At 42.3% G+C, this 24,498-nt stretch overlaps 1 protein-coding gene across 3 annotated transcripts; it reads left to right on the forward strand.

Moving 5' to 3' along the window:
• Window positions 1-1,394: 1,394 nt before the first annotated feature.
• grid2ipb (glutamate receptor, ionotropic, delta 2 (Grid2) interacting protein, b) lies at window positions 1,395-24,481 on the forward strand. 3 transcript variants are annotated; one of them, XM_027006095.3, is made up of 23 exons: window positions 1,395-1,968; window positions 3,001-3,254; window positions 3,447-3,779; window positions 3,898-4,052; window positions 11,595-11,858; window positions 13,972-14,057; window positions 14,927-14,996; window positions 15,850-16,143; window positions 16,653-16,804; window positions 16,937-17,062; window positions 17,421-17,503; window positions 17,597-17,741; window positions 18,044-18,360; window positions 18,496-19,245; window positions 19,336-19,423; window positions 19,798-19,875; window positions 20,317-20,513; window positions 20,648-20,803; window positions 20,935-21,021; window positions 21,182-21,311; window positions 21,500-21,618; window positions 22,627-22,791; window positions 23,169-24,481. In XM_027006095.3, the coding sequence occupies exons 1-23, from the start codon at window positions 1,881-1,883 to the stop codon at window positions 23,238-23,240; spliced, it is 4,209 nt and encodes a 1,402-aa protein (XP_026861896.2). In that variant the 5' UTR covers window positions 1,395-1,880; the 3' UTR covers window positions 23,241-24,481. The 3 variants fall into 3 exon arrangements, with proteins under 3 accessions (XP_026861896.2, XP_026861895.2, XP_081553924.1); XM_027006094.3 differs by having other exon boundaries at window positions 1,396-1,968; window positions 19,786-19,875; XM_081697798.1 differs by lacking the exon at window positions 1,395-1,968 and adding an exon at window positions 2,791-2,868 and having other exon boundaries at window positions 19,786-19,875.
• The last annotated feature ends 17 nt before the right edge of the window (window positions 24,482-24,498 follow it).

A 24,498-nucleotide genomic window follows, 5' to 3' on the forward strand; every position in this document is an offset into this window, starting at 1 on the left:
TGTAAATATTTGTACCAATTATGTGTTCATCTGACATTACTGTTTGGGGGGAAATTTAATTGCTTGATTGCTTCCTGTTCGCTATAATGTATCAGGGCAATTCTAGTTGCACCTGTACTAGTAGCCTAGGCTCTAGGCTCAGGTTGCTATGACCGATGCCTAGCTGGAGCTGCAAACAGTTATCATGTTACACAACTACTAAGACAGCAGACTGATGCCTTAAGAAACTACCAGCCCAGAAAAAACAAACAAACAAAAAAACTACAAGCACTTATTAACAAGTAACGGACACGGAGTTCTTAAAAAGGTATGTGTGTATCTCTGCCTGTGTAAACTAGCATTTTCTCATGGATCAAAGGCCATTGTTCTGTTTGGGCTAACACTACACGTGCAATTCGAGGTGTACAACATCATTATTATGCCCAGATGTGACGTAACACAGTAAACAAACTGTTTATTTATTCAGCCTAGATGTGTTTCAGTTTCTGTCTATCCTGTACTGAACGGTGTTTTAAAGGCTGAACAGATTTAGTCACAGTTAGTACACTGTTCATTTGTACTTTGCAGTTATGTTACTTTTTAAGGGATATGCTAATTCCACCAAGAAAACACTGCTAGCACTTTAGAAGAAAATGGTGCAATAGAATGTATTAATTTTCCATACAGTTTGTTTATTTATTTATTATATTTGGTCTTAGGAATCATTTTAGGAACTGTCTTATCATAAAAAACTGAGATATTTGTATTTACTATAAAGCGTGATGAGTTGGCTTTCATCCATTTAATGTTATTGTAGTCCAAAATGCTCCAGGTTTGAATGAGTGTAGAGCCAAGAAATAGATTGAAGTTTCTCTGAGATACCAAACTGTTTCTCTGCTTCAAGAGACTTTGGACTGGTAAGATGAGACAATGATTGAGAAAGAGTGTTTGTTCAGAGATAGAAGCACTAGCACTAAATAATTTAGTTAACTCTCTGTAACTCACCAGGGTCCCAGGCCATTTGCATGTTTGTAATAATGAGTCTACCATGGTATTTTGATTAAATATGTTATGCTGTCACTCCAGTTTCTGCACTTCGTGTGGTTACTGTGTCTTTCTGTGTCATTCCCTGTGTGTGCATGCGCTGCCTTGTTAAGTGGTAAGTGTATTGTCACCGAATCCATGTTTTTTGCAACGGAGCTTGGAGTCCAGCTCTGTCCTTAAATCAGTCTCCCTTCCCAAGTCTTTCCCGAGGACACAGGACAGAATGTGCTTGTGCCATGTGGTCAGGGGGCTCTTAGGATACAGTTAATCTGCCTAATCCAGACTAAGGGCTTTAATTGCGCCACTTCTGTTCAAAGTAGCGTGTCTGTGATCCACACACAGACGCTCTAATTAGTCGCCCTCCTCCTACTGGATCCCCATGCTGATACTGAGCCACTTTCTGTCCCTTGGAGAGGGAGCTAGCTGGCAGAGTGTGGGAGGAAGATATTTATAGAAAAATGGGGCCTCACTTTACCCTTTTTGGAGATAGAATTATAAAGGATCTGTGCTACGCTGTCCCAGTTTCACAACGTTAGCTCTGCAGACAGAGCAAGCTGGCCTTGCCAGACATGCAGAGTCAACTCGACGAACAGCAGCACTCTGGCACCGTGTGCACAATCACCCTCTTCTTCTTCCTTTTTAAAATTGTATTTTTGTTTATTTATTTGACACTTTTGCAAATGGCAGTTCTACGCATGCCTGGCTTTGACGGTAGTGGGCATTGTGAAGGCACTGGTCCTTGACTGCAGAGGTTTGAGTGGAATATGTGTTGAACGCATTTAGTATCCACTTAGGTGGGACACGTGAACTGGATCTTTTTCTCCTACGGCTGTAAACTTTGACATTGGTTGTGCAAAATGAAGAAATTCCTCCAGAACAAGAAAGGGAGATACTCCTTACGGCAAAACCAGAAGTCTGGCCCTCGGTATTCACCTAAAGATTTCTGTAAGTTTGTGCCAGTCAGACTCCTGTCAGTGTTTTATTGTAATGTCAGTACTTGCTCATGAGCGTTCGGACAGGGAAAGAGAGAGAGATTTTTCTTTAAATTAAAAAAATGTAATTAAAACTGTGTGTAGCTGTTAAAAGATGCATAAGTACAACATTAACACTTGTAATGTATCACTGGTTGAAATCGTAGATTTTCAAGTAGGTTAAGGTTCCTTTAATCTTCTTGGGTCCAGAGTTATTCTGTTGTTGTCATTAACAAATAGTTTTCTTTATACTGTATTATATATTCAATTTTGATATAGTTCTAAATATATTAAATGTAAAAAGAAATGAATTTACTGTAGTATTGCTGCATATTTCTCACGTCACTGGTTGTACATCAGAAATAGGTAAGATTCTACACTACCTTCCAGAGTACTGGTAAACCATGAAGCCGCTTAAACCTCCGAATCAGGTGGTGCTTCTACTGTCCTAAATGCACAGCAACATGTATTTATAGCTTTTGTTCTAAATTGCCAAATGAATATTTAGACAGTGATGACCTGTGCTTATTCCATATCACTAACACATGTCATTAAATAAATGTGAAGGTGAGCACCGATTAGTAACATGTTTCTGACGTGTTGTAGAGTAAGAAGCTGTGGGAGCTGTGTTCTGGGTACAGTGCTTTTGGATTCCTCAGCTGTGTGTTCTCAATGAGGTCAATGACAGCAGAAGGTTTGAGGAGTCAACTGAGACTCACTGAATGAGAGACTGTATTACACTTATGTAGGCCATTATTGTCATTTACAGAGCAACGTCAGTGCATCTAGAGTTCAGGATTTGTTCTGCTAGCATGGGTGCTTGACAACTAACCAGTTATCCTGAAGAGACACTGGAATATTTACTGAGATGCTGGTGAGAGCGCTGGCCTCGGGTTTAGTAGGTTGGAAGGCAAGACTTTTGTGAACCTTCAGGCATAGCATTATCACACAGACAAACATGGATCCAAAAAATTAAAGCTGAGCTTCTCTCCTTCCTCTGTTACAGTCTTCACAATGCCAGCATCCAACCAGGGCTGGCCCGAGGAGTTTGGCTTCCAGCTTGGAGGCAATGGACCCAGCTATATCCTCTCTGTGGAGGAGGGGAGCAGCGCCCACCTCTCCGGCCTGCAGCCTGGAGATCAAGTGCTGGAGATCGAAGGGCAGGACGTCTCCACTCTCGGAACCCAGGCCCTCACTGCCCTGGCCCAGACCCAGAAGAACATCCCACCCAGTATTGGGGTGGTCTCAAGAATCCAACAGGTCAGAGGACTTTAGGAAAGGACACAGGATGAGTCTTAGGCTCTTTCTGTCATTCTTAGTCAGTTTGTTTTGTTTCCTTTTCAAGCCTTAAATCATTGTCTGAAAAGCAATCATCACTTTTTGCCATTGTAAATGCTACTTAGGGCCTTTAAGAAACAGCAGCCAGTAATCTGTCATGCTCCTCCTCTGCAGATGGACATCACTCCAGGCCCTGATGGTCGCTTTGGCTTCACCATAGTGGGAGACTGCCCCCTGTTGGTGGAGGACTGCTCTCCTTGCTCCCCAGCCGGGCGCAGTGGTCTGAGGGCAGGGGATTATGTGATGGAAGTGAACGGCATCCCCGTGAAGCAGCACGAGACAGCGGCCGCGCTGATCAAGGCGTCGCAGGGCCGCACGCTGCGTCTGGGTGTGCTTTGCATGGGCGGGCGACAGAAGCGTAGCAGCGGCAGCATGGAGGACTACCAGAGGGGCCACGACGGCACAAGGTTGGACCGCAAGCACAAGGCGCTGGAGTTCAACAAGAGGGTGAGAAATTCAACACGAAAGCCAGTCCTGCTTGTCATACATTTGTGGCAGTTTGAGGGCAAGGCTGCTGAAACTGGAATGCTGTGGTTGGTGTGTGTTTCACAATGTTATGCTTCAGATTGAGGAGGTGTTGGGAAGTGACCCTGAGGTGAAGGAGAAACTGTTCTCCGTACTCAAGCAGTTTGCTGCTGAGAGGAAGGTGGACTGGCTGGCGTCCATTCTTCCTGATATCTTGACCACCGAGGAGCAGCAACAACTCATTTCTAATATCAGGTAACCATCCCAAACTCTCTTCTGTACCTTTACTGTGTGCTAGTTCTTAACCTCTATTCCAGCGCCTTCCTGACCTGAAATACTTCTAGCATGTTGGCATTGCTGAATGGCCACTAGAGGGCCTTTTTAATTCTTCGGGTTTCAATGTGAATAGGATCATAATTAGAATGTAGTATTGTCTGATTTCTGCTACATGGAATTTGGTAATTACTTGTTACTTGTGTGCAAAGTCTTATCTTTAATTGGGTTTTGTATGGGATAGGTTATTGGGTTTCTGTGTTTAGTAAGAGATTGATGAATGGCTTTTATACTCATGACCAGTATAGAGCTGTTTAGAAGATGGAGCCCATCTGTTACTGTGGTGCTTAGGGATACTCTATGGAGGCTTCTGTGTGTGAGGTTAGCACATTTCTGAGTGAAATCCCCCTCATAGGGTGTCTTTGCCTCAAAGCCAACTGGGTCTGTGGTGTGAAGTAGCATTGGCCACTGTATCTAATGGCTGATCCAGGGCTGGCACAGTACTTTGGCCTACCTTTGATTTAATCGGTGTGTACACACATTTTATTCTCGGCTCTGTCACAGCTTGGATCCTTAAAATTGTGTCTGAATTCAGTCTGGAATAATTAGCCGTTTCAGTTAAATAAAGCAAGAGACCAAACTCTAAGGCAAAGCCTTTTTTAAATGAAGATTGTTCACCTGGGGCTAGAATGCAATAAACCAAAAATATCTGTTAATTCTATTAATTTGTAACTTTTTTTGTTCTAAGAATTATTCTAAGTTGTTTGACAGAGATGAAACCCTATGAAGGTTATTCATCAGTGTAATAACTATGCAATTATACTCACAATTACATAATGAAGATAACAGCCAGCACCACAGTTTTGCTTCAGTTGTTATCTGGGATAACATGTTATCTGTCTCAGTTTTTAGAAGGGACACTAGGGGAATGTAGCCATTAGCGGGAGCTGTGCTAGCCAGGGTCTCTCGGCGATTGAGGGGGTAATCCCTGCATTTTGTCTTTATCGGGAACAAATCCCATGAGTGAGAGTAAAGCTTTGGCACTGCATGGGCTCAGTCTGCTCATCAAATGCAACATTTCAAGAACCCTCAAAAAGGACCAACTGGCTGCCCTGGTGTGTCTGTACTTCCTCTAGCATACGTATAAACACCCTCACAGGCCTATGGTAGTTTTCAAACACGTCTCTTAAACATCTTCAGTTTGTAGTATTCCCAAATCCCAATATGATATCCACAACAACAACACCAGTCCAGGAGCACAAAAGCAACTCCGGTGTGCATGACGGAAGCCCACTGGGCCCGCTGTTGTTTTCTTTCCAGCTACTGTCAGACGGGAGAGCACTGCTGGAAGTAGCCATGCGTATGTTCAGCTGGCTGATGATATTCCATAGCAATGTGCAGTAAGAGATTCCTGCCATTTTTAGTTAAAATATCATCTAGATTCACAGGGTGATGTGGCACAGTGTTGCATCCAAATGCCTTTACAAGCAAGGGTTCTTTTACTGGGTGGGTCATCGTCATAGAATTATGCAGGTAAATGTTTGGAGTAATTCAAGAGAGACACTAAATGACCATATCATTAGATACAGAGTCTGTAGCTGTACCTGTAGGTTACTAATGCGTTTTGGTCAGTTCTGTGTTCTACTCAGAAGTTAATTGGCTTGGCAACTTGTCTTGTTCTCCATACAGTTGTGCCATGTATGAAATACCTGTTTCAAACTAAGCAGGTGATGGGGGAATATTTTGTGTATGCATATGAAAATGTATACTTTTATTTTATGTATTTACAGCAGTGTATTCATAATAGAGTACACAGGGGGTTCCAGCAATAGTGGACTACAGTTCGTCAGTTGGCTGTAAAGTGTATGGCAGTCTGTTTGGTACAGCTGCAGAGATGCTTTGGTTGAATTTCTCCATATATTACTGTATGTTTTTGCTTTCTGTTTCTTACCTACTGAACAATATCTGGGTCAGTGTTTTTATGCTTCTCTGTGTATATTACAGTTTTTCGATGGCCTACTGGGATATCAGCCCATCCTCGATACTGATGCTGCCTTGTTGTAGGCATGACACCCACAGTTAGTCATAGAGACATTAGTGTATAAGGATAAATTCAAAATAGTATTTTGTATGATTTGTATGACTTGTAGAATGATGTAAGTGAAAATTAATACAGTATATTGCAGAAAGAACGTTGTATAACATTGCAGAAATAGGTTAGTTTGGAAGTTGGTTTTTTTTAAGCTTTCTGGGATTTGCTTTTTTGAGTGATGTCTTTATTAGGTACATCTGCCTATAGCTACCACAGACACTGATACACATTTTACAGTCAATTATAATGCACTATCAGTGGTGCCACTATTTTACGTGGAATTCAGCTGACCGTCTGTACCAGAGTCCCATGCTGGGTGTGTCACTGGATGCTCCCCCCCCCCCCCCCCACCAATAAGTCACGTGGTACAGCCTGCAGCATGGGGGGTTCACTCCTGTTTGTAGCCACACCCCCGTGATGGCACGCACCTGTACGGGGTTAATTGTTAGTGTTTTGTTAGGCTATTTAACCCTCGTCAGTGCATGCCTCACTGTTGGTCATTGCTAGTGTCTGCATATAATGTTAATGTCCAAGTATGTGTAGCCCTTGTTAATGTTTGTTTAACTGTTGTGCCTGTGAATATTGTCTTCAGTTACGTGTGAGTTGTCCGTGTTAATTATAGAAATTATGTTATCCGTTACTGTTATATGTCAGTGCCACAGTTACTGTCTACGTTGCATGTTAATAAATGTATTTCACAGTCAAGGGAGTCTGTGCGTCCTGCTCCACGCCCTTCGGCAATCGGGCATTCATTACAGGGTGTATGTTGTGTCCTTTGATGGTGTCGTGGCCTCTAACATGAGTGATCTGGTTTTGATCAAAGGACGAGTGTTACCGGGGTGAATTTATATATAACTGTATTCATGCTTATAAATATTGTTTATACACACAATTATTAATAGGCCTTCAGCCTAAACTAATTTATATACTCTTATTGATACTAACAAATAATTGATAGCATATAAGTAGAGCTATAGAGTAGGTGTACTTAGTAAAGTGATCAGTTAGTCTAATATGTGGGCAGTTTTTGTATTATGTAAAACTTGTATTGTATCATAAAATTAGAGCTGTAGTTTCACTTTAAAAATCTACTGCTGATTGTTTTAAAGCACTGAACAGTTAATTCAGAAGCAGCAGGCAGACACTGCTGAATTAAGCCTGGCTTGGAGAGCACCAATAGGAAAGCCTTGTTTTATCTTTATTCTGGTAAAAGTCTGCCCTACTGTACTAAAACATCCCTTGCCAGCTGCAGTAATACCTAAATACATAAAGTAGATAAGAGGTGATGAGAAATAATTGCACTATAATTATACAAAATATTTAAGCCCATTAGTTGTCAGTTTAAGTCCTTTGGACATTAGCACCATTCAGTCTGTAAATCTTTAATCTCTTTATTGTGTAAAACACAGTTGCCATTAAACTAGTACATTAACCTTGATTAACCACTGTTGGTCCAAACAATGAAACATCGAATCCCCATCTCTCATATCCTTGCACTCTCTCTCACATATGTGTGCTCTCCCCTCATCCCCCCTCTTGTAAATCTCTTGGATCTTCTCATTATTCAGCATTAAGGCTGCACAAGTCACCATGCCATCACCATACCATCACCATGCCATCACCGTGCCATCGCCGTGCCATCGCCGTGACATCGCCGTGCCATCACCGTGCCATCGCCGTGCCATCACCATGACATCGCCGTGCCATCACCGTGCCATCACCGTGCCATCGCGGCTGACGGTACCTGATAAAACATGCTCTGCAATATGCAGCACAGTTGAGTAATGCAAGTACATCTGTTCAACTACTTGTTGGTGCAAATATCTAATCAGTCAATCACATGGCAGCACCTTATGGTCAAGATGATCTGCTGAGGTTCAAATCGAGCATCAGAATAGTAAACAATTTAAGTGTCTCTGAACACGGCATGGTTGTTGATCTACTGGGATTTTCACACAGAAACATCTCTAGGGTTTACAGAGAATGGTCCAAAAAAGAGAAAATATCCAGTTAGAGGCAGTTGTTTGGCAAAAATGCCTTGTTGATGCCAGAGCTCCGAAAAGAATGGCCAGATTGGTTTGAGCTGATAGAAAAGCCAAAGTAACTCGAATAACTGCTCGTTACCACCGAGGTATGCAGAAGAGCATCTCTGAATGCACAACACATTGAACCTTGGAGCAGATGGGCCACAGCAGCAGAAGACCACACCAGATGCCACTCCTGTCAGCTAAGAACAGGGAACTGAGGCAACAATTCACACAGACTCACCAAAATTGGACAATAGAAGGTTGGAAAAACATTACCTGGTCTGATTAGTCTCAATTTCTGCTGCAATATTCAGATGGTAGGGTCAGAATTTGGCATAAACATGAAAGCATGGTTCATCCAGGGTTCAGGCTGGTGGTGGTGGTGGTGTAATGGTGAGCGCAATGTTTTCTTGGCACATGTTGGGCCCCTTAATACCAACTGGGCATCATTTCAGTGCTAAAACCTACCTGAGTATTGTTGTTCACCATGTCCAACCCTTTATGACCACAGTGTATCCATCTTCCGATGGCTACTTCCAACAGGATAACACGTCATGTCACAAAGATCAAATAATCTCAAACTGGTTTCTTGAACATGTCAGTGAGTTCACTGTGCTCAAATGGCCTCCACAGTCACCAGATCTTAATCCACTAGAGCACCTTTGGGATGTGGTGGAACAGGAGATTCACATCATCAGACTAATCTTCAGAGAATTAAGGCAGTTCTGAAGATAAGGTTCTAGCAAAATGTACTGAATAAAGTGGCGTGTATAGTGGATGTCTGAGTGTGTATAGGGAGGTCTGTTGGACTTCCATTTGGATTCAGAATTAATGATTTAGAGCAGACTTAGGAAAGAATGAATTGCCTGGGGTGAGTTTTTTTCATTCTTGATAAATTTCAAATCGATGAAATTGAGATTGAATGCTGGAAACCGCACACTACAGCCGTGGTGTACATGTTTGAAGAACGAGTGGATCATCCGTGTATTGTTTGGACTGATTGCCCTTTCTTATTATATCCATGAAGGAACAATGACACACACAAATTTTGTATGGCAGCCCCCAGTTTCTGTCTTTGTCTGTTGAAAATCTCATTCCTCAAGAGCCAAGAACTGCCTGTCGTGACATGAGTACATCATTCATGGTTGGAGTACAAGAGCCACTGAAGGCCAATCCTTGAGGAAGCTGGGAATTCTGTTTGACTAGCATTGGATGGAAAACACCTTTCTATGAGTACTTGTGTTCTTTTTATTTCATAACACCAAGGGGCTGCTTTTGGATTAAACAGGAATTATGAATGCATTAAATAAAAATGTGTTTTACATTAGTCTAACTGTGTGTTACACAATAGTCCAAAGAAGTTCTATCTTTAAAAATGTCAGATTTACATATTTAGACTCAGTGATGAAGGTGGAGTTACTACCATTATCTACCAACATATCTGAGAGAAAAAACATCTAGTGGTACAGATTCCCCTGGAAATATAACTAGCATCCCCAGACTGAATGAATTTAAAGTTTGCTAATAGGCTATGGAGATTATATATTTTTGTGCTGGATTCTCTTAATCATCTCTTCTATTTCCTTAGTGGGGTTTTTTTTTTTTTTTGGAAAGACCTCTCATTTAAATCTCTCCACTCTGCTCGGCATACGTAATGGCTACCTGCTGGTAGCTGGGGACTGTGATGGCAGCCTTCAGCACATAAAAGCTCACTTAGCATTTTTTTTCCCTAGAAGCAGTTCAAGTGTAGCTAAAGGCAGAGTATCTTGGGAAAAACGTGGCTCCTTAAGTGTACTCGTAGTCTAGCTGTTGCTATGCATTTCAGACACTTTTTTCCCCCTGCCATTGGTTTTAACATCAGTTTATAGCATAAGAGTGATGTAAATTGTAAACCTGGGATGTTATAAATAGTGCAGAGTTTAAGTATGTGGCAGAACGGCTCTGCTGGCAGTGCAGATGAATGTCAGTGTTTAGGCTGATGACATAAGGCATAGGTCTTCTTAGTTTCAGTCAGGTAAACTGGCAGGAAGTCAGATAAGGCCAAATGAGTTTCTGTCCCACATATTTTGCTCATATCAAATTATGTTCACCATCCTTATTTTGTGGACAATTGTGAAAAACATTTTTATCAAATTTTAAAGCAGAATCAGACAAAAAATAGCTTATGGCAGTGTCTCAAACAAAGTCAATTCAGCCTTCCTCATTTTTGACATACACAGACATACCTTTTTCTGCTTTATTAACTCCTTTATGGATGCCAGTCTTATAATAGTAGGTTTTCTAGATAAACTGATATAATGAAAGAAAGAAAGAAAGAAAGAAAGAAAGAAAGAAAGAAAGAAAGAAAGAAAGAAAGAAAGAACATAACCAATAGAACTTTATTAATCTTGAAGGAAACTGCAAAGTTACAGCAGCAGGAACGTAGAACTGAAAACATCACGAACCTGATGTTAGATTTCTAACAAAAAGATTTTAATAAATCTGTGAAATTTGTTAACACAAAAATATTATTTAAGCAGCACTGTGTGTCAGTAGTGAACATATGTATGAATTTAATAGCCATGACAGAAAGCCATTATGATAAAACAGCACAATCACTGCTTCCTTCCACATTCATAGAAAACCATCAGAAAGCATCCGATTGATTTTAGGCACAAATAATACATATTTTCTTATTCTGCATTCTGACACAGTCCATCTTCCATGTTTGTTTGTTTGTTTGTTTGTTTGTTTTTTAGATATTTCTAGGTACATCTTGTTATTTATACTCAATGGTATATGAAATGATATTGTTAAATAGAATAATACATTTACTAGTAAAAGATTTTGAAAACTCCTGAGATATTGCTCACTTCCCAATGAGATGTGAACAGAGAGAAAGAGAGAGAGAGGGAGAGAGAGCGAGAGAGAGATACTCCCACACCTTTGCGATTGCTGTATGCTGGCGTGTCTACTGAGAGCTTCTGCAGTCCTAGCTTGAGAAGAAGAGAGCAGACACTGAAGCTGTTGCATGGTGGAATTTTTCACGCCTTTCTACAGAAACCTCTCTACTGCAACACTTTGCCTATAACACTTGGCTCAGTAGGAAACTAAGAATTATTCAGAAATCGTCCCTTTCAGTAGAGGCTCAACCATCATCTGCAGTGCAGAAGGACACTCTGATCTCCTGCATTATTGTATGGTGGGATTAAAAAATTTTTGAGCACCCTCTTCATCTGATCAAAGAGATCTTTGTGGTCGCCTCCTGTACCTGTTGCAAGCTTCGTACAGAGCATGGCCGAAGAGGGCTGAACCGATCCGGCAGCGGGACCGCGCGGTTCCTCGCAGCCGAGCGTCGCCTGACCTCCACGCTGTTTCTTTCTCCCCCTCCACCTACCACCCCACACCCCCCAACATGTTTGCCAGGATCTTCATCCCCAAGAAGCACCGGCAGCGCTTCGACGAAGCGGTTGCGCAGAGCCTCCTCCACCGCATGTGCCGCAGCAAGAGCCTGAGCGAGCCGGGCCAGAGCCGCCTGCGGAGGAGCCGCAGCCAGGACCGCCACGAGCGGCCAGTACCCTGCAAGCGAGCCAGCTCGGCACCCAGGGACAGTGGCGAGGAGGCGGCGCGCACACAGAAGAAGAGCTCGTCTGGGATCCCCAGCGTCCCTCTTGCCGGACCCAACCAGAGGTATGTACACATCAGATACCTGATGTAATGCTTACATACATACATACATACCAGATGCCTTAGCTGGAGTTGGGATTGCTGTGTGAATGGTTCTGAACATATGGCTGAATGTTACTTGCGCTAGGCAACCGTTACTGTGGAACTGCTATGAAGCAGTGACATTTGTGGGTCTGAACAGGTTGTACTTTACACTGGTATCGTTCCTCTGAACTGGAACACAGTGTACTCCGTGTGCATGAATATGTGTGAACATATATAATGTGTGAGGCTAAGAAGCTGCAGACTGCCTTTCCATGAAAACGTCTATGTTTTTGCCTCACAATGTGTAGAATGTTGGAGTCATGTTGTGCATAGGAGGGGGTGTGTGTGTGGGAGGGAGAAGCACCACTGACATATGTATTTCACACTCTCTGCTTTCCAAGGTAGAATAAAGCTCAGTGTGTTGCTTTAACATTGTTTCAGATCGGTAGGATTGGGAGCGCTCTGTTTACATACCCCCACACACCTCCCGCCCCCACACACACCCACACCCACACACTAAAAGCTTCTGTTGACGCATCACACATAACATTTCACTATACAGGATGCATAATAGTTTTAGAGCCTCATAACCAGGAAAGAGACCACTCATGGAATTAAGGGAAGATTACCACTTACTGCTTACCGCTGGCACTGAACCCGCTTAACGATGCCACAGATACACACCTGGCACCGGAAAGTTCAAAGCGCGATGAACCTATGATCAATGCACGTGTACCATGTAAACAGCTGCCTCTGGAGTTGCTACCATTCATTTACGTCAGTGTGATTTCTACCTTTTATGTCCTGTCATTGCAAATACATTTTTAGCAGATTATTTTATTTTACCTTGAAAGTGTTCTTTATCCTTTCAAAATATCTGAAATTCATGTTTTTCTCTGTTTACCAATTCAGTCTTTTTAGGCAGTAAAATCCTCTACACACAGATGATAAGTGATGGTTTGTTCCAAATTAAACATGTGAAAAGGCCAATAGCTGCAGTAACCCCTACTGTAAGCATTCTTAATAGCTCAGTGTTAGACATTATAGACAAGATTCAATGCCATTATCCTCTTTCTTTTTCTCTGTGTTTGATCTGTTTCTGCACTTCAGGGCTTATAATAATGTTTCCTGTAGAAGGAATGTAATATTGATTACATTCCCTCAACTGTAACGCAAATCTACGTTTGGCTGGAGTGGCTTTTTTGTATAAATGTTATGGGGATATTTGGCAAAGGCTCTGCTTCTTTTCCCCATTCCTGTTTACTCAACATCTTCAGTGTCTTCTCGAGGAGTTGCCACAGCAACCGAGCCGCACGCTCTTTGATGCTGAAATGTCAACTGTTCTCGGTGAGAACATTGTCTCCTCTTAAATGCCTCGTGCTGCGATGCTACTGAATTTGCCAGCTAGTTTTCTGTTTTGTTTTGCTTGGTGTGTGAGCAGGAACCAAAAATGGTATCTGGAATATATCTGTTTGTGGGAACCTTTAGTGTCCTTGTTCATTTTGTGGAGATTTGAATGTCAGCATCACAGTAAACCTTATTTTGAATGTGAACTCACAGTATATATAAAATGTACAGTGCCTTTTTAAAAACAAAATGGCATTGTATACTAGCTGCAAATTGATAGACAGTGAAATCTGACTGAACATTTTTCATTTACACACAGTTTATATCACATGATGTGTGTGTGTGTGTGTGTGTGTGTGTGTGTGTGTGTGTGTTGTGTGTGTGTGTGTGTGTGTGTGTGTGTGTGTGTGTGTGTGTGTGTGATCTTTTTCACTCAGAACACTCACAGAACTTTTTACCAGGGCTAAATTTGATCACAATACAATAAGCAAATGATCGCAATCCAATTTCTTGTCTACAAAAACAAATCTGATTATTGATTATCTGAATATTACTGTACATCCTTTATATTATACATCTGTACATCCTGTATTATATTGCCTAACAGCTGACACACCACACAATGCCACAGTACATGACAACTTCACCAGGCATCTGTGCAGTATTTTAACCCTAACAGTAAATGCTTCATCATTTCTTCATCATGTCTTATGATTTTTCCCCATTGATGGTTTCCACCATCCAGGACCATCCGCGTGTACAGAGGAAAGAAGAGCTTTGGGTTTACTCTCAGAGGTCATGCTCCCGTGTGGATTGATTCCGTCATCCCAGGTATACACACTGCCACGTCTATGGAATTCCTGCATCTAGGGGATGCACAAGTTCCAGGTTCGTTAGCTATTATAAAGCAGCACTTGAAACAATCATGAGGGATATACAAGCAAAACTACTGTTCAAAAGAATCATTCAACGTGACACTTAGCGGTACTGTCATGTCATTACCGTGATGTTTGTCATTTTCCGATGTGGACTGTCATGACCAAAGTCTAAAAGATACGAAACAATGGTGGAAGAGGTTGGAGTGGGTCGTGGTGTTGCAAAGGCCTGCGCTGGGTACATGGTGTATAGAAGTGTGGATGATTTGCATGTGCAGGGCAGGAGAGGGGGAGGTGAGTGTGTGAGTGTCTGTATGACGTTATTCGCCCACTTCAGGCCTGGGCAGAGGCTAGTTAGTACTGACTCAGCCAGGCCATGTGGGCCTGCTTATGGGTATAATGTAGGCGTCCAGTATCGTGATCAACAATCTGATTACATACCCTTAGACTCTCATATATATATTTATACATATATATGACGTTTATATGTCAAGCATCATCTTTCACTCCTGGAAGGGCACGTCTGTTATATTTTCCCAAGTTTACTGTTTTTAATTAGTTCATCTAGGACTTCAGTAAATATCCAATGGGTTGTACTAACCCAGTTGTAAATACAGCCCTGCAGACATCCTATGGACATCGCTAAATCCTAATGCAAACACCTACCAATTTCTTAGACTGATGTTCAGAATGTAAACAGCAACAGTATGCCTACTGTAACATATGAGCACAGCTACATCAGGTTAACTGAAATGCGGGTGCACTGCTGTGTACACTGTTCGTTTATGTGCTAGGGTTTACTCATTATCCCTTCTCCACCTCCAGACAGTCCTGCGGAGGAGTGTGGTCTCAAACCAGGTGATCGCATTCTCTTTCTCAATGGGCTGGATATGAGGTGAGCACTTCACCACTCTGCTGGGGTTTTTTTTACTGCATTGCTGGGCAATCAGATACTACGGCAGTGCATGGCAGCCTCTAGCTGTAGTGCAGGTTTTAAACTAGGAACCCAGATGTAACTCCTCCAATGCTTTAAGATTTCTTTATCTGGCCTTGTAGTGGTTTGGCAGTCTTTTGGGAATTAACCAGATACAACATTTTGGGTTCTAGTTAATATGCTTGAGGGACTGTGATATGCTTCATGAGTGTGTGATTTCAATGTTGTGAGTGGTCATGATCATACTGCATAACAAGATATTGTCAATGAGGTGATATTTCTGTGACTGTGTACTGTATGCTATCTCTGAGTTAAAAATAAAGATTCTTGTTTCTAAGCCTGTATAGTACACTAATGACTGAAATATCAATCTACTCATAATGAATGGATGTACATTTATAAATGAATGTAAACAACACCTGCTCTACAGGGCTATATTATGGTTCTCTGAGTACAAGTGTTTAATCTGTGTTCTAAAGTCTCTATGGCCCCACCACAGAAATTTAAATTAGACTGTCTGCTCTGGACTAACTGGCTCTGTGTCTTTATGCAGCAACCTAGATAATAAATAATGTTTATTTCATGATAATCAGCCACTCATAAGGAAATGATGATTAGCAAAATACAGTTAATAAAGATAGTTATTAGGATGAATTAATCTAAATGAAAATAATAATGTTTAACTGGGACAGTTAAATAAACTTTCTCACCTCCTTCTCACATGTTTCGAAGAGTTTAAACTGAATGGCAGTTTATAAAAAGCCAATGAAGCCAACAATAACACGCTAATTACACATTTTGTGTGCGCATTCAGGAACTGCTCCCATGAGAAGGTGGTGTCCATGCTGCAAGGCAGTGGCGCCAATCCCACTCTGGTGGTGGAGGAGGGGCCGGCGGTGTATGCCACCTCGGACTCCGAGCCGGAGGACACACCCCCTCTGCCACGCTCCATCTCGCCGGCGCTGAGCTCCCTGCAGTGGGTGGCCGAAATCCTGCCCCCCAGCATACGTGTGCACGGACGCACCTTCAGCCAGCAGCTGGAACACCTGCTCACGCTGCAAGAGAGATACACTATCTGCAAAGCCCTGGAAACCTTCTTCCAGCACAGGTTACAGCCATTGCAGCCTCTCTTGATGCCCACTTTTTAATATATCTTGCTCTTTTTAGAGAATGTTAGCACATGTGGGCCCAGAACGGCATATACGTAATCAAAGGTTAAAATTTTGTGTCTGTATATTGGCTGGAAGTGGTTTATTAAGCTGTACTTGTGTGAACAAGCAATTACGGAAAAGATAAAATCAATGGTAAAGGCCTGAAGGCCAAGGTCATTAATACCCAGGGAGAGTAACCACAGTTTTAGCACAAATGTGAGTGCAGAGCGTTCCCTCTGCCTGGAGCATGTCTGCAGCGCCACACTCTTGAAGACAATGTGCAAAGCGTTCAAAAATAGCTGCCTCTTCAGGCACAAATTGATACATGCAGCCAATATGGAACAATCTGCGTGGGTTCTTTTTGGATTTCCTAAATAACTTGCAGCCACACTGGGCTTGCATGCAGGGAAGGTACTCTCTGAACATCTCTACAAACCACGCCTTTCTCCGCCTTTCTGGCTTCCAGGAATGTGGACACCCTGATTGTGGACGTGTTTCCAGTGCTGGACACGCCCGCCAAGCAGCTGATCTGGCAGTTCATCTACCAGCTACTGACCTACGAGGAGCAGGAGCGCTGCAAGAGCAAGATCTCACGCTTCCTGGGCTTCAAGAGCGCAGGTGTGCGGTGAACATGCCACAGGCCTCCACCTGGTTTCCTTCACTAAAGCAGCCCGGGAGAGGGTTGGTTGAATGCTGTTTGTGGTTGTGTGTGGTTGCATGTGGCTGTGTGTGTGTGTGTGTGTGTAACAGATACTGATCTGGCGTCAGACAATCACAGGCGAAGCAGCTCCATGAGAGTAACTGGAACGTCCCACCGAAACAGTGTGAGAGAAAGAAGCTCCGATGACTGCATCATTGGCACCCATCTAGGAATGGGTAAGTCATAGGCATGACTCATCAGTGCTGTGGCTCCTGTAAACAACAAATACAAAGATCGCATTAATGAGGTTCGTATTAGCCACTGTTACACAGCCCCAGCTTCTCATCCCTTCACTCTTATGGAGCCTTAAACAAACAGCCATATTTAGGTCTGATGTTTATGGTTCAATAATGCTTCTGCTGTCAGGTGGGTCTGCAGTCATGTGTTTGTACTGTTTATCGGTCCACTAACCTCACTACCAAAGCAAGTTCCCGTCAGGCCTCTGCCGGTCCCTTGTGACTTTACTTGCTTTGGGAGGCCGTCGGCTCGCTTTGGCGCTGCCCTGTGCTAGACAGTGCTCTTCCTCTGCCTCAGGAACTTTCACTGAGCCTGCAGCCCCAGGAGAGAGACAGTGTGGGGATGGGACCTCCTTCCCAGAGTCCCCTGATTTGAACCATGTGGGTACCATTTGGCACTTGTCGAGCACCTCTTAAACTTTCACCATCGCATTTGTCATTGCCATTGTCATCTAACCACAGCGTGACCTGTAGATATCAGGGGTGTACACAGAGCTGGAGAGGGCATGTACGGGGAAGAACGTCAAGCCTCTACAGAGTCACTCCTCACCCGGGACTGAGAGCATGGGCCATACCAAGAGCCATGCTCTCACTCGCCCCTTCACACATGCTAACACAGGTATACTCATAATTCCATCCAGTGCTTCTGAAATGAATTGAATGGGTGTTATTCACTTTATTAGATGAGGTAATGTATGACAGAGGGAGGACTGGTTTAAAGAATTTCACCGCAATAAAGGTACATGATTTGGTTTAGTTCCACATCTAGGTAAATATGCACTTGCTAATTAAAATAAATGAAAATTTTAGGTTAATTAAAGTTTTATTCCTCATATCTTGTATTTTCTCCTTGCCTCTTTTCCCTCAGACAATTGTGTAATTTCTGTAGTCCAACCCCTTATCGTATATCGTTCCTTACAGGGAACCGTAAGTTGGGCCTGTCTCTGTCATGGAAGGAGCCCATGGCCAGCCATCAGTATGAGATGTACCAGCCCACTGTCCCCTCTCCAGGAAGCATGGACTCAAACCCCTATGTCAGCCTGGACAGCCCCCCTGCCTCCCCTCATCACTCAGACGAAGCCCCCAGTCCACAATCCTGCCGCAGGAAGCTCTTCACCTTCTCTAGACCCCCACGCAGCCGAGACACAGACAAGTTCCTAGATGCTCTGAGCGAGCAGCTCGGCCATCGTGTCGCAATTGTAGACGACTTCATAGGAGGCGAAAACGACTACGAAGAGGTATTTGTGTCGGAGAACTGAAGTCCATCAGAAATCTTGGTGCTTGACCAAGACTTGCTGCAGTGCAGTGTGATTAAGGCAAGTTAAGGCAAGTGATATTTTGAAATCAAAATATGGTTGTCATCCCATTGACAGATGAGTTTCCAGGATGATCAAGAGAACGCTTTGCCCCACGAGCTCAGCAGTGCCAGCAGTGAGGATCACAGCAGCGAGGACTCTTCGATGACCTACTCATCCGGATCAGACCACATCCCACCTCCACCACTGAGTCCCCCACCTCCACCCCCACCGGTGCAGTTCACTGACCCGCCCTCACCCATCTGCCTTACCCCACAGCACATGCTCCAGCCCCCCGCTGCCTTCCAGAACCATCCCATCATAGCCCCTCCACCACCCCCTCCCCGCTTTTTCCTCTCCAACCGACCGTTGCTGCGCAAAGTTCTGCCAAAACGGGAGGAGGTCAGGTTGCAGCACACTCAGCCCCAGGAGGCCTGTCCTCAGCCCGCCATTCAGCCCAGCCGGCAGCTGCACCAGCCAAAGGCCCACCCCATCCTGCAGTCCACTCCCCATCTGCCACACGCCTTGCCCCGCCCCCCTCTGCGCCACCAAGCCCGCTCTGTTTACCAAAGCGAGCCAATCTCCTCCTGCAGGATCTCCCACAACCAGTCCAAAGCTCAAAGCCACACCCCCCAGCCTTCCCACAAGACCTATGAGAGTGCCCTCTTAAACAAGACATCACCCCCTCCCCCACCACCACTGCCCCCACCCTGTGAACCCCCGCCTCTTCCAAAATCCAGCTCTCATGCTTCTGACACCAACCATATGAGTGTTAAGAGACTCCGCTGGGAACAGGTTGAAAATTCAGAGGGCACCATCTGGGGAGAGGTAAATTTATTACATATTTTTCACAGAATGGTTCAAGCTCAAGTGTAAACACAGATAGTATAATAATCTGATATTGACTGATCCAATCAGCTTGGAGATGACCCTGATTATGGTAAATTGAGTGACATGGTGAAATACCTCGATTTGGAACTGCATTTCGGCACGCAAAGGAGTTCTAGTAAGTTCAGCATGTTTTTATTTGTGCGTGCATATGTTATATGTCATTATACATGTATCCAAGCCATAGCACTTCCATAAGAAAACATTTCTCAAAATGTCTCTGTTGATTACTCATGATAATACTGGTTTCCTTTTAGAACCTGTATACCTGCGCTTGAAATGCATATTTCACATGCGTTGTCTGTTTGTGCTTTTTCAGCTCACCATGTTTCATGGAGCCCTTCCCGTCTCTCAGTTCCCATCATCCTCTCCTTCCTCACTGGCACTTTAACATCTCTCCTTATTTTCCCACCTTCCATTTATTGTCTCCACTGCCGATGCCAGGAGAACTGATCCTTACAATGTAATTAAATGTGTCAGTCTCTCTTCCAGAGCCCACCTTTCTGCCTGAGAGCTTTAAAAAGAAAGACTTGGTCGAGATTCTCTCTCACAAAAAGGCCTACAATGCTTGTGAGTATAGCTGGCATTGGTTCACAGGGGGGTTTCCAGATTGTCCCACAGGTTGACTCAGAAAATCAATAGAAAACACTGCTGATGTAAATAAATGAGAGCAAGAGAGAGAGGAGCACTTTGAAGGGCTTAGACACAGATGTACACACTGACCCGGTCTCAGTGTGTTGGCAAAGGAAGCAAATGAATACCATACTGCTGCTACTTTTCTTTTTTTTTGTGAAATTTGGCATCAAAGAGATGCTTCCCATTATTATACTTTCCCAGATTTTAAAAGATCAGTGGTATGAATTCTGACGTCTTAAGGAAAAGGAGAGGGAACACAAGAACAGCTCCTCCTCCTCTGCTGAGAAGTTCTTTTGGAGGCAGGACGTTCTCTTCCAGCTGCAGGTTAGCTGACATGCACATGCTCTCTCTGTGTCTGACTGGCCCTCTCCCCAGCCATCCTCATCGCTCACCTGAAACTGTCCCCGGAGGAGCTGCGTCAGGTGCTCATGACCATGACCACGGAACGCCTGGAGCCTGCGCACATCAAGCAGCTGCTTCTCTACGCCCCTGACGATGAGGAGGTCAAGCAGTTCCAGCAGTACAACCAGGACCCTGCTAAGCTTACCGAACCTGACCAGTTTGTCCTTCAGGTAGTTCCATTCTTCAGTAGACATCACCAGGATAAACACTAATGTAAAAATAAGAGTTTTACTAAACTACTTCCATGGAAATGTAAAGTGTTTGTTGTTAATTATTGGCATTTACTCCCACGCACGTGTTCCAGATGTTGCTAGTGCCTGAATATAAAACTAGATTGCGAAGCCTCCTTTTTAAGACCACTCTGCAGGAGAAAACTGAAGAAATGCGAGCTGGCTATGAGTGCATCTACAAAGCCTCCTTAGAGCTCAGAAACAGCAAGAAACTGGCAAAGATCCTGGAGGTGAAGTGCTAAACAACATTATTATAAACATTCTTGGATGCCACCTAATGAATGCTCCAGTATGTTAATATGCATCAAGGTTTTGTGTGATCAGGTGATATTTTAAAAATCATTAGAATGTTTTGTTTCAGTTTGTCTTAGCAATGGGCAATTATCTTAACAATGGCCAGCCCAAGACAAATAAACCTACAGGCTTCAAAATCAACTTTCTTACTGAGGTATTGTATCTGTGAATATGAACTGTCCTCTCAAAGATGTTTTTCAGTACATTATTTTGGCAATATTTTTTATAACATTTATTAAAATTAACTGACCAAATTAATACAGTGGTCAGACATCAGAATGTATTTATAAACGTTCACCATTATCTTCTCACAGCTAAGTACAACAAAAACAGTTGATGGGAAATCAACCTTCCTTCACATTTTAGCCAAGTCACTATGCCAACATTTTCCAGAACTTCTAAACTTTGCAGGAGACCTTATAACAGTTCCACTTGCTGCCAAAGGTAAAAACTAAGCACCATCAATTCAATGTATATACTATTTGTGTTTATACCACAAAAGGTTTCTATTTTTTGTTGTTGCTCTTGATGTCACTACTGCTGCTATATTTAAAGATATCAACTTTATCTGGTGTCTCATGGCATGGTTAAGTCATAAGTCATAAATGGGTTTTTTTTCTGTGTACCTTCAGTCAATCAGAGAACCATTACAACAGACCTAAGTGATCTCCACTCAACCATCAAGGAAATCAGGACTGTCTGTCTGAAAATCCCAGCCACAGCAGAGGATCGGTTTGCAACAGTCATGAGTGTATCCTTGTTACTGTTATACTCTAAGAACAAACAGAAGTGCAAAGCATCAAGACTCTTCTTTTTTTAGTACCTAGTTGGTGGAATAAACTTCCTTCACTGCCTTCAAATGCTGACTGAAAACTCATTTCTTTGAAAAGCACTTTAATTAAACCTAATCAGGCACTTGTAAAGAAGATTGTGTTTGCACTTATATTTGTCTCATTTAGTACTTGCTCTTGAATTGTATTGTATGTTATAACTTTGTATTGTAGCTCAGTCTAGGTTTCAACACTAACACTTAGTTTTGGCAATATTGGTCAAGGGTATTTTTTGATGTTAACCTATTTATGCTGGCTAAGGATACTTTGATTAGACAACTAAAGCACTTTTTGTAAGTTGCACTGGATATAGGCATCTAAATGCCATCAATGGTAATGTAAATTTACAAAATATACTGGAGTTTAAGATATTGGATGTGGAAAGGGTTAAGAATGGGTTTAGAAATCCCTAATACAGTTTCACTGTACTCCCACTATTAATTGAAATGTTCAGTTCAGAGCTACACTACTTTTAAACATTAAGTAAACCAGTTCAAATAGCCTCTCAATGACAGCAATGGTTCCCCTCTCCTCTGCATCAACCAACAATCATATGGTTTATTACACTGCATATAAAATCTAAATCATGTTTTGAATGTGTGAGAGGGGTTTGATCCAGTTCATGTAGCACAGTATTCAACTTTAACCTTCAGATCCAAATTGACAAATTGAGTGTTGGAGTTTGTGATCATTGGTAATTAACTGAACAGTTAATGGACCTGGTTGCATCATTATATTTCGGTCATAGGGAACAGAAGGATCGAATCTGTAAGAACCTCACCTCAAGAACTGTGATAACAAATTGCATTATCTCTTCAGTTAACTACCAGTGATTGCAACAACCAGGAATGGATTTGGATTCAAGAGCCAGAGATGAGCATCATGGATGTCAAGGAATGTGTGTATTGCTCTCTTGACCTTGGTATCAGAGCTTTCTGGAAAACTCCCATCCAGTGGTGCAGTCTCTGGACTCCTTACAGCAGAGAGCCATGGATGAATTTGGCAAGATAGCCTCATACTTTGGAGAAGACAGCAAGGCCACCACCACTGAAGGTTTCTTCGGCATCTTTGCAGAGTTCATCTCCAAGTTTGAGGTGAGCACTACCTGTACAAATACAGAAGAATTAGTTGTATCATCTACATTCTCCAGGTTTATTTATTTATTTATTTTAAAAACAAATGTTCAGTAGTAGGGCAGTGGTTCCTCAAGTGTTTAAGTTACATGACTTGTAATCGCAAAGTTGCCAGTTCAAGCCCCACCACTGCCAAGTTGCGACTGTTGGGCCTCTGAGCAATGTCCTTAACCCTCAGTTACCCATGTTGTATTCAGTCATAATTGAAAGTCAGTTTGGATAAAAGTGTAATCTTAATGCTAGGGATGCCATTTTCAAGAGGTTTGACTGCCTGAACTAAAGGGATCAACGTGGAAAAGTGTTTAATCAAGAATGTTTGTGAATCATTTGTTTTACAGAGAGCGCTAAGTGAAACCCAGACAACAGAAAACCCCAGGAGCCCTTGCATTGCCTCACCCTTAGTCTGGTGAGAACATGCCTTATAAAATGCTGCTCTTCCTGACTAAGAGCCTTCATGTGCCAAGAACAGAACTTCACAACACTGGAAGCAAAGAACTTAATCTTAGGTCAAATTTATAGCCAAGCTATTTATAACTGAGTTAAAAATTAACTTCGATATAAAGAATATATATTTTATACAACTCAAGAGACATCAAAAATATATCAAGTAAATGAAGTATACTTGAAGTATATGAAAATATATTAACTATATAGATTAATTATATGAAAGTGTTTCCAGATTTACAGCAGCAAAAGAGAATGTAATGGGAATGTCAGCACTTTAGGTTTCTTTCACCCACAGATGATGGTTCTGCGGTTAGCTCTTCAATGTTATTTATTGGTAAATACATACCAAAAACTTAAAAGTCTCATGCAGTAAGACAACAATATTGCAAATGAGAGATGGGTGTTAATCATCAGCATGTCAAATGTACTTTAATATCTAAATGTTAAAAGGAGATATTTCTTCTCAGCGTTATTGTTATCACTATCGGTTTCCAAGAGTGCACCCATCCTATGTAAGACCGGGCACTTGCGCATGGTTCAGCCGATCAGTGGTGAAGCTGTGTATGAGAACCTGCAGTGCATATTATAAAGCTGAAAGTCATCTATGATTTCTCTCGCTGTGATGATTCAAACTGGAGCGCATAGGTACAAATGTAGTCTCTATGAAATGGCACTGTGTTTACATCCTGTTTATTTCATGTTTACATGGTGAAATTATTATGCAGCTTGGCTGACTAAAGGTCAACTTGTCATTGAAATATTGTTTGATATAAGCGTTAATGTTCTTTCCGCCTGATGTCTTGTGTTCACAGAAATTTGAGTAGCCTACGTATTAAATCCAAATGCATGGTTTTACTTATTGCCTGTTCTTGTGTCAAAAACATTCAAGTTACATTTTTGTCAGTCCTCCTTTCTGCAAGCCAGAGTCAGTATACTGAGAAATAAACCTTCAATTTGCATGTAGCATTGTATTTCTTTTTGTTAATAAAATATTAATGTTGTTAGCATATTCTTGTGTAGGCCTACATCATTTTTTCTTTATCCATTATGTTACCATTAATTAGTTAGATTAGAACTATTATTTGTGTGAGTAGCATTATATTTATCCCATTTAATTATTTCAGCTTAAATTTCTATGGGCCACATATTGGATTTTATTCAGTTGTGTAATTTATATTGCCTGAATAAACAAACCTAATGACAATCATAAGTCAATGTCTG

Source organism: Electrophorus electricus, chromosome 15 (assembly GCF_041902795.1).
Source record: "Electrophorus electricus isolate QZ-2024a chromosome 15, ASM4190279v1, whole genome shotgun sequence".
Classification (NCBI taxonomy): domain Eukaryota; kingdom Metazoa; phylum Chordata; class Actinopteri; order Gymnotiformes; family Gymnotidae; genus Electrophorus; species Electrophorus electricus.

Coding starts and splice junctions, on each gene's coding strand:
- grid2ipb (XM_027006094.3), top strand. CDS start 1,881: ATGAAGAAATTCCTCCAGAACAAGAAAGGGAGATACTCCTTACGGCAA. Junction 20,804..20,934: donor AACTGGCAAAGATCCTGGAG/GTGAAGTGCTAA, acceptor GTTTTGTTTCAG/TTTGTCTTAGCAATGGGCAA. Junction 22,792..23,168: donor AGTTCATCTCCAAGTTTGAG/GTGAGCACTACC, acceptor TTTGTTTTACAG/AGAGCGCTAAGTGAAACCCA.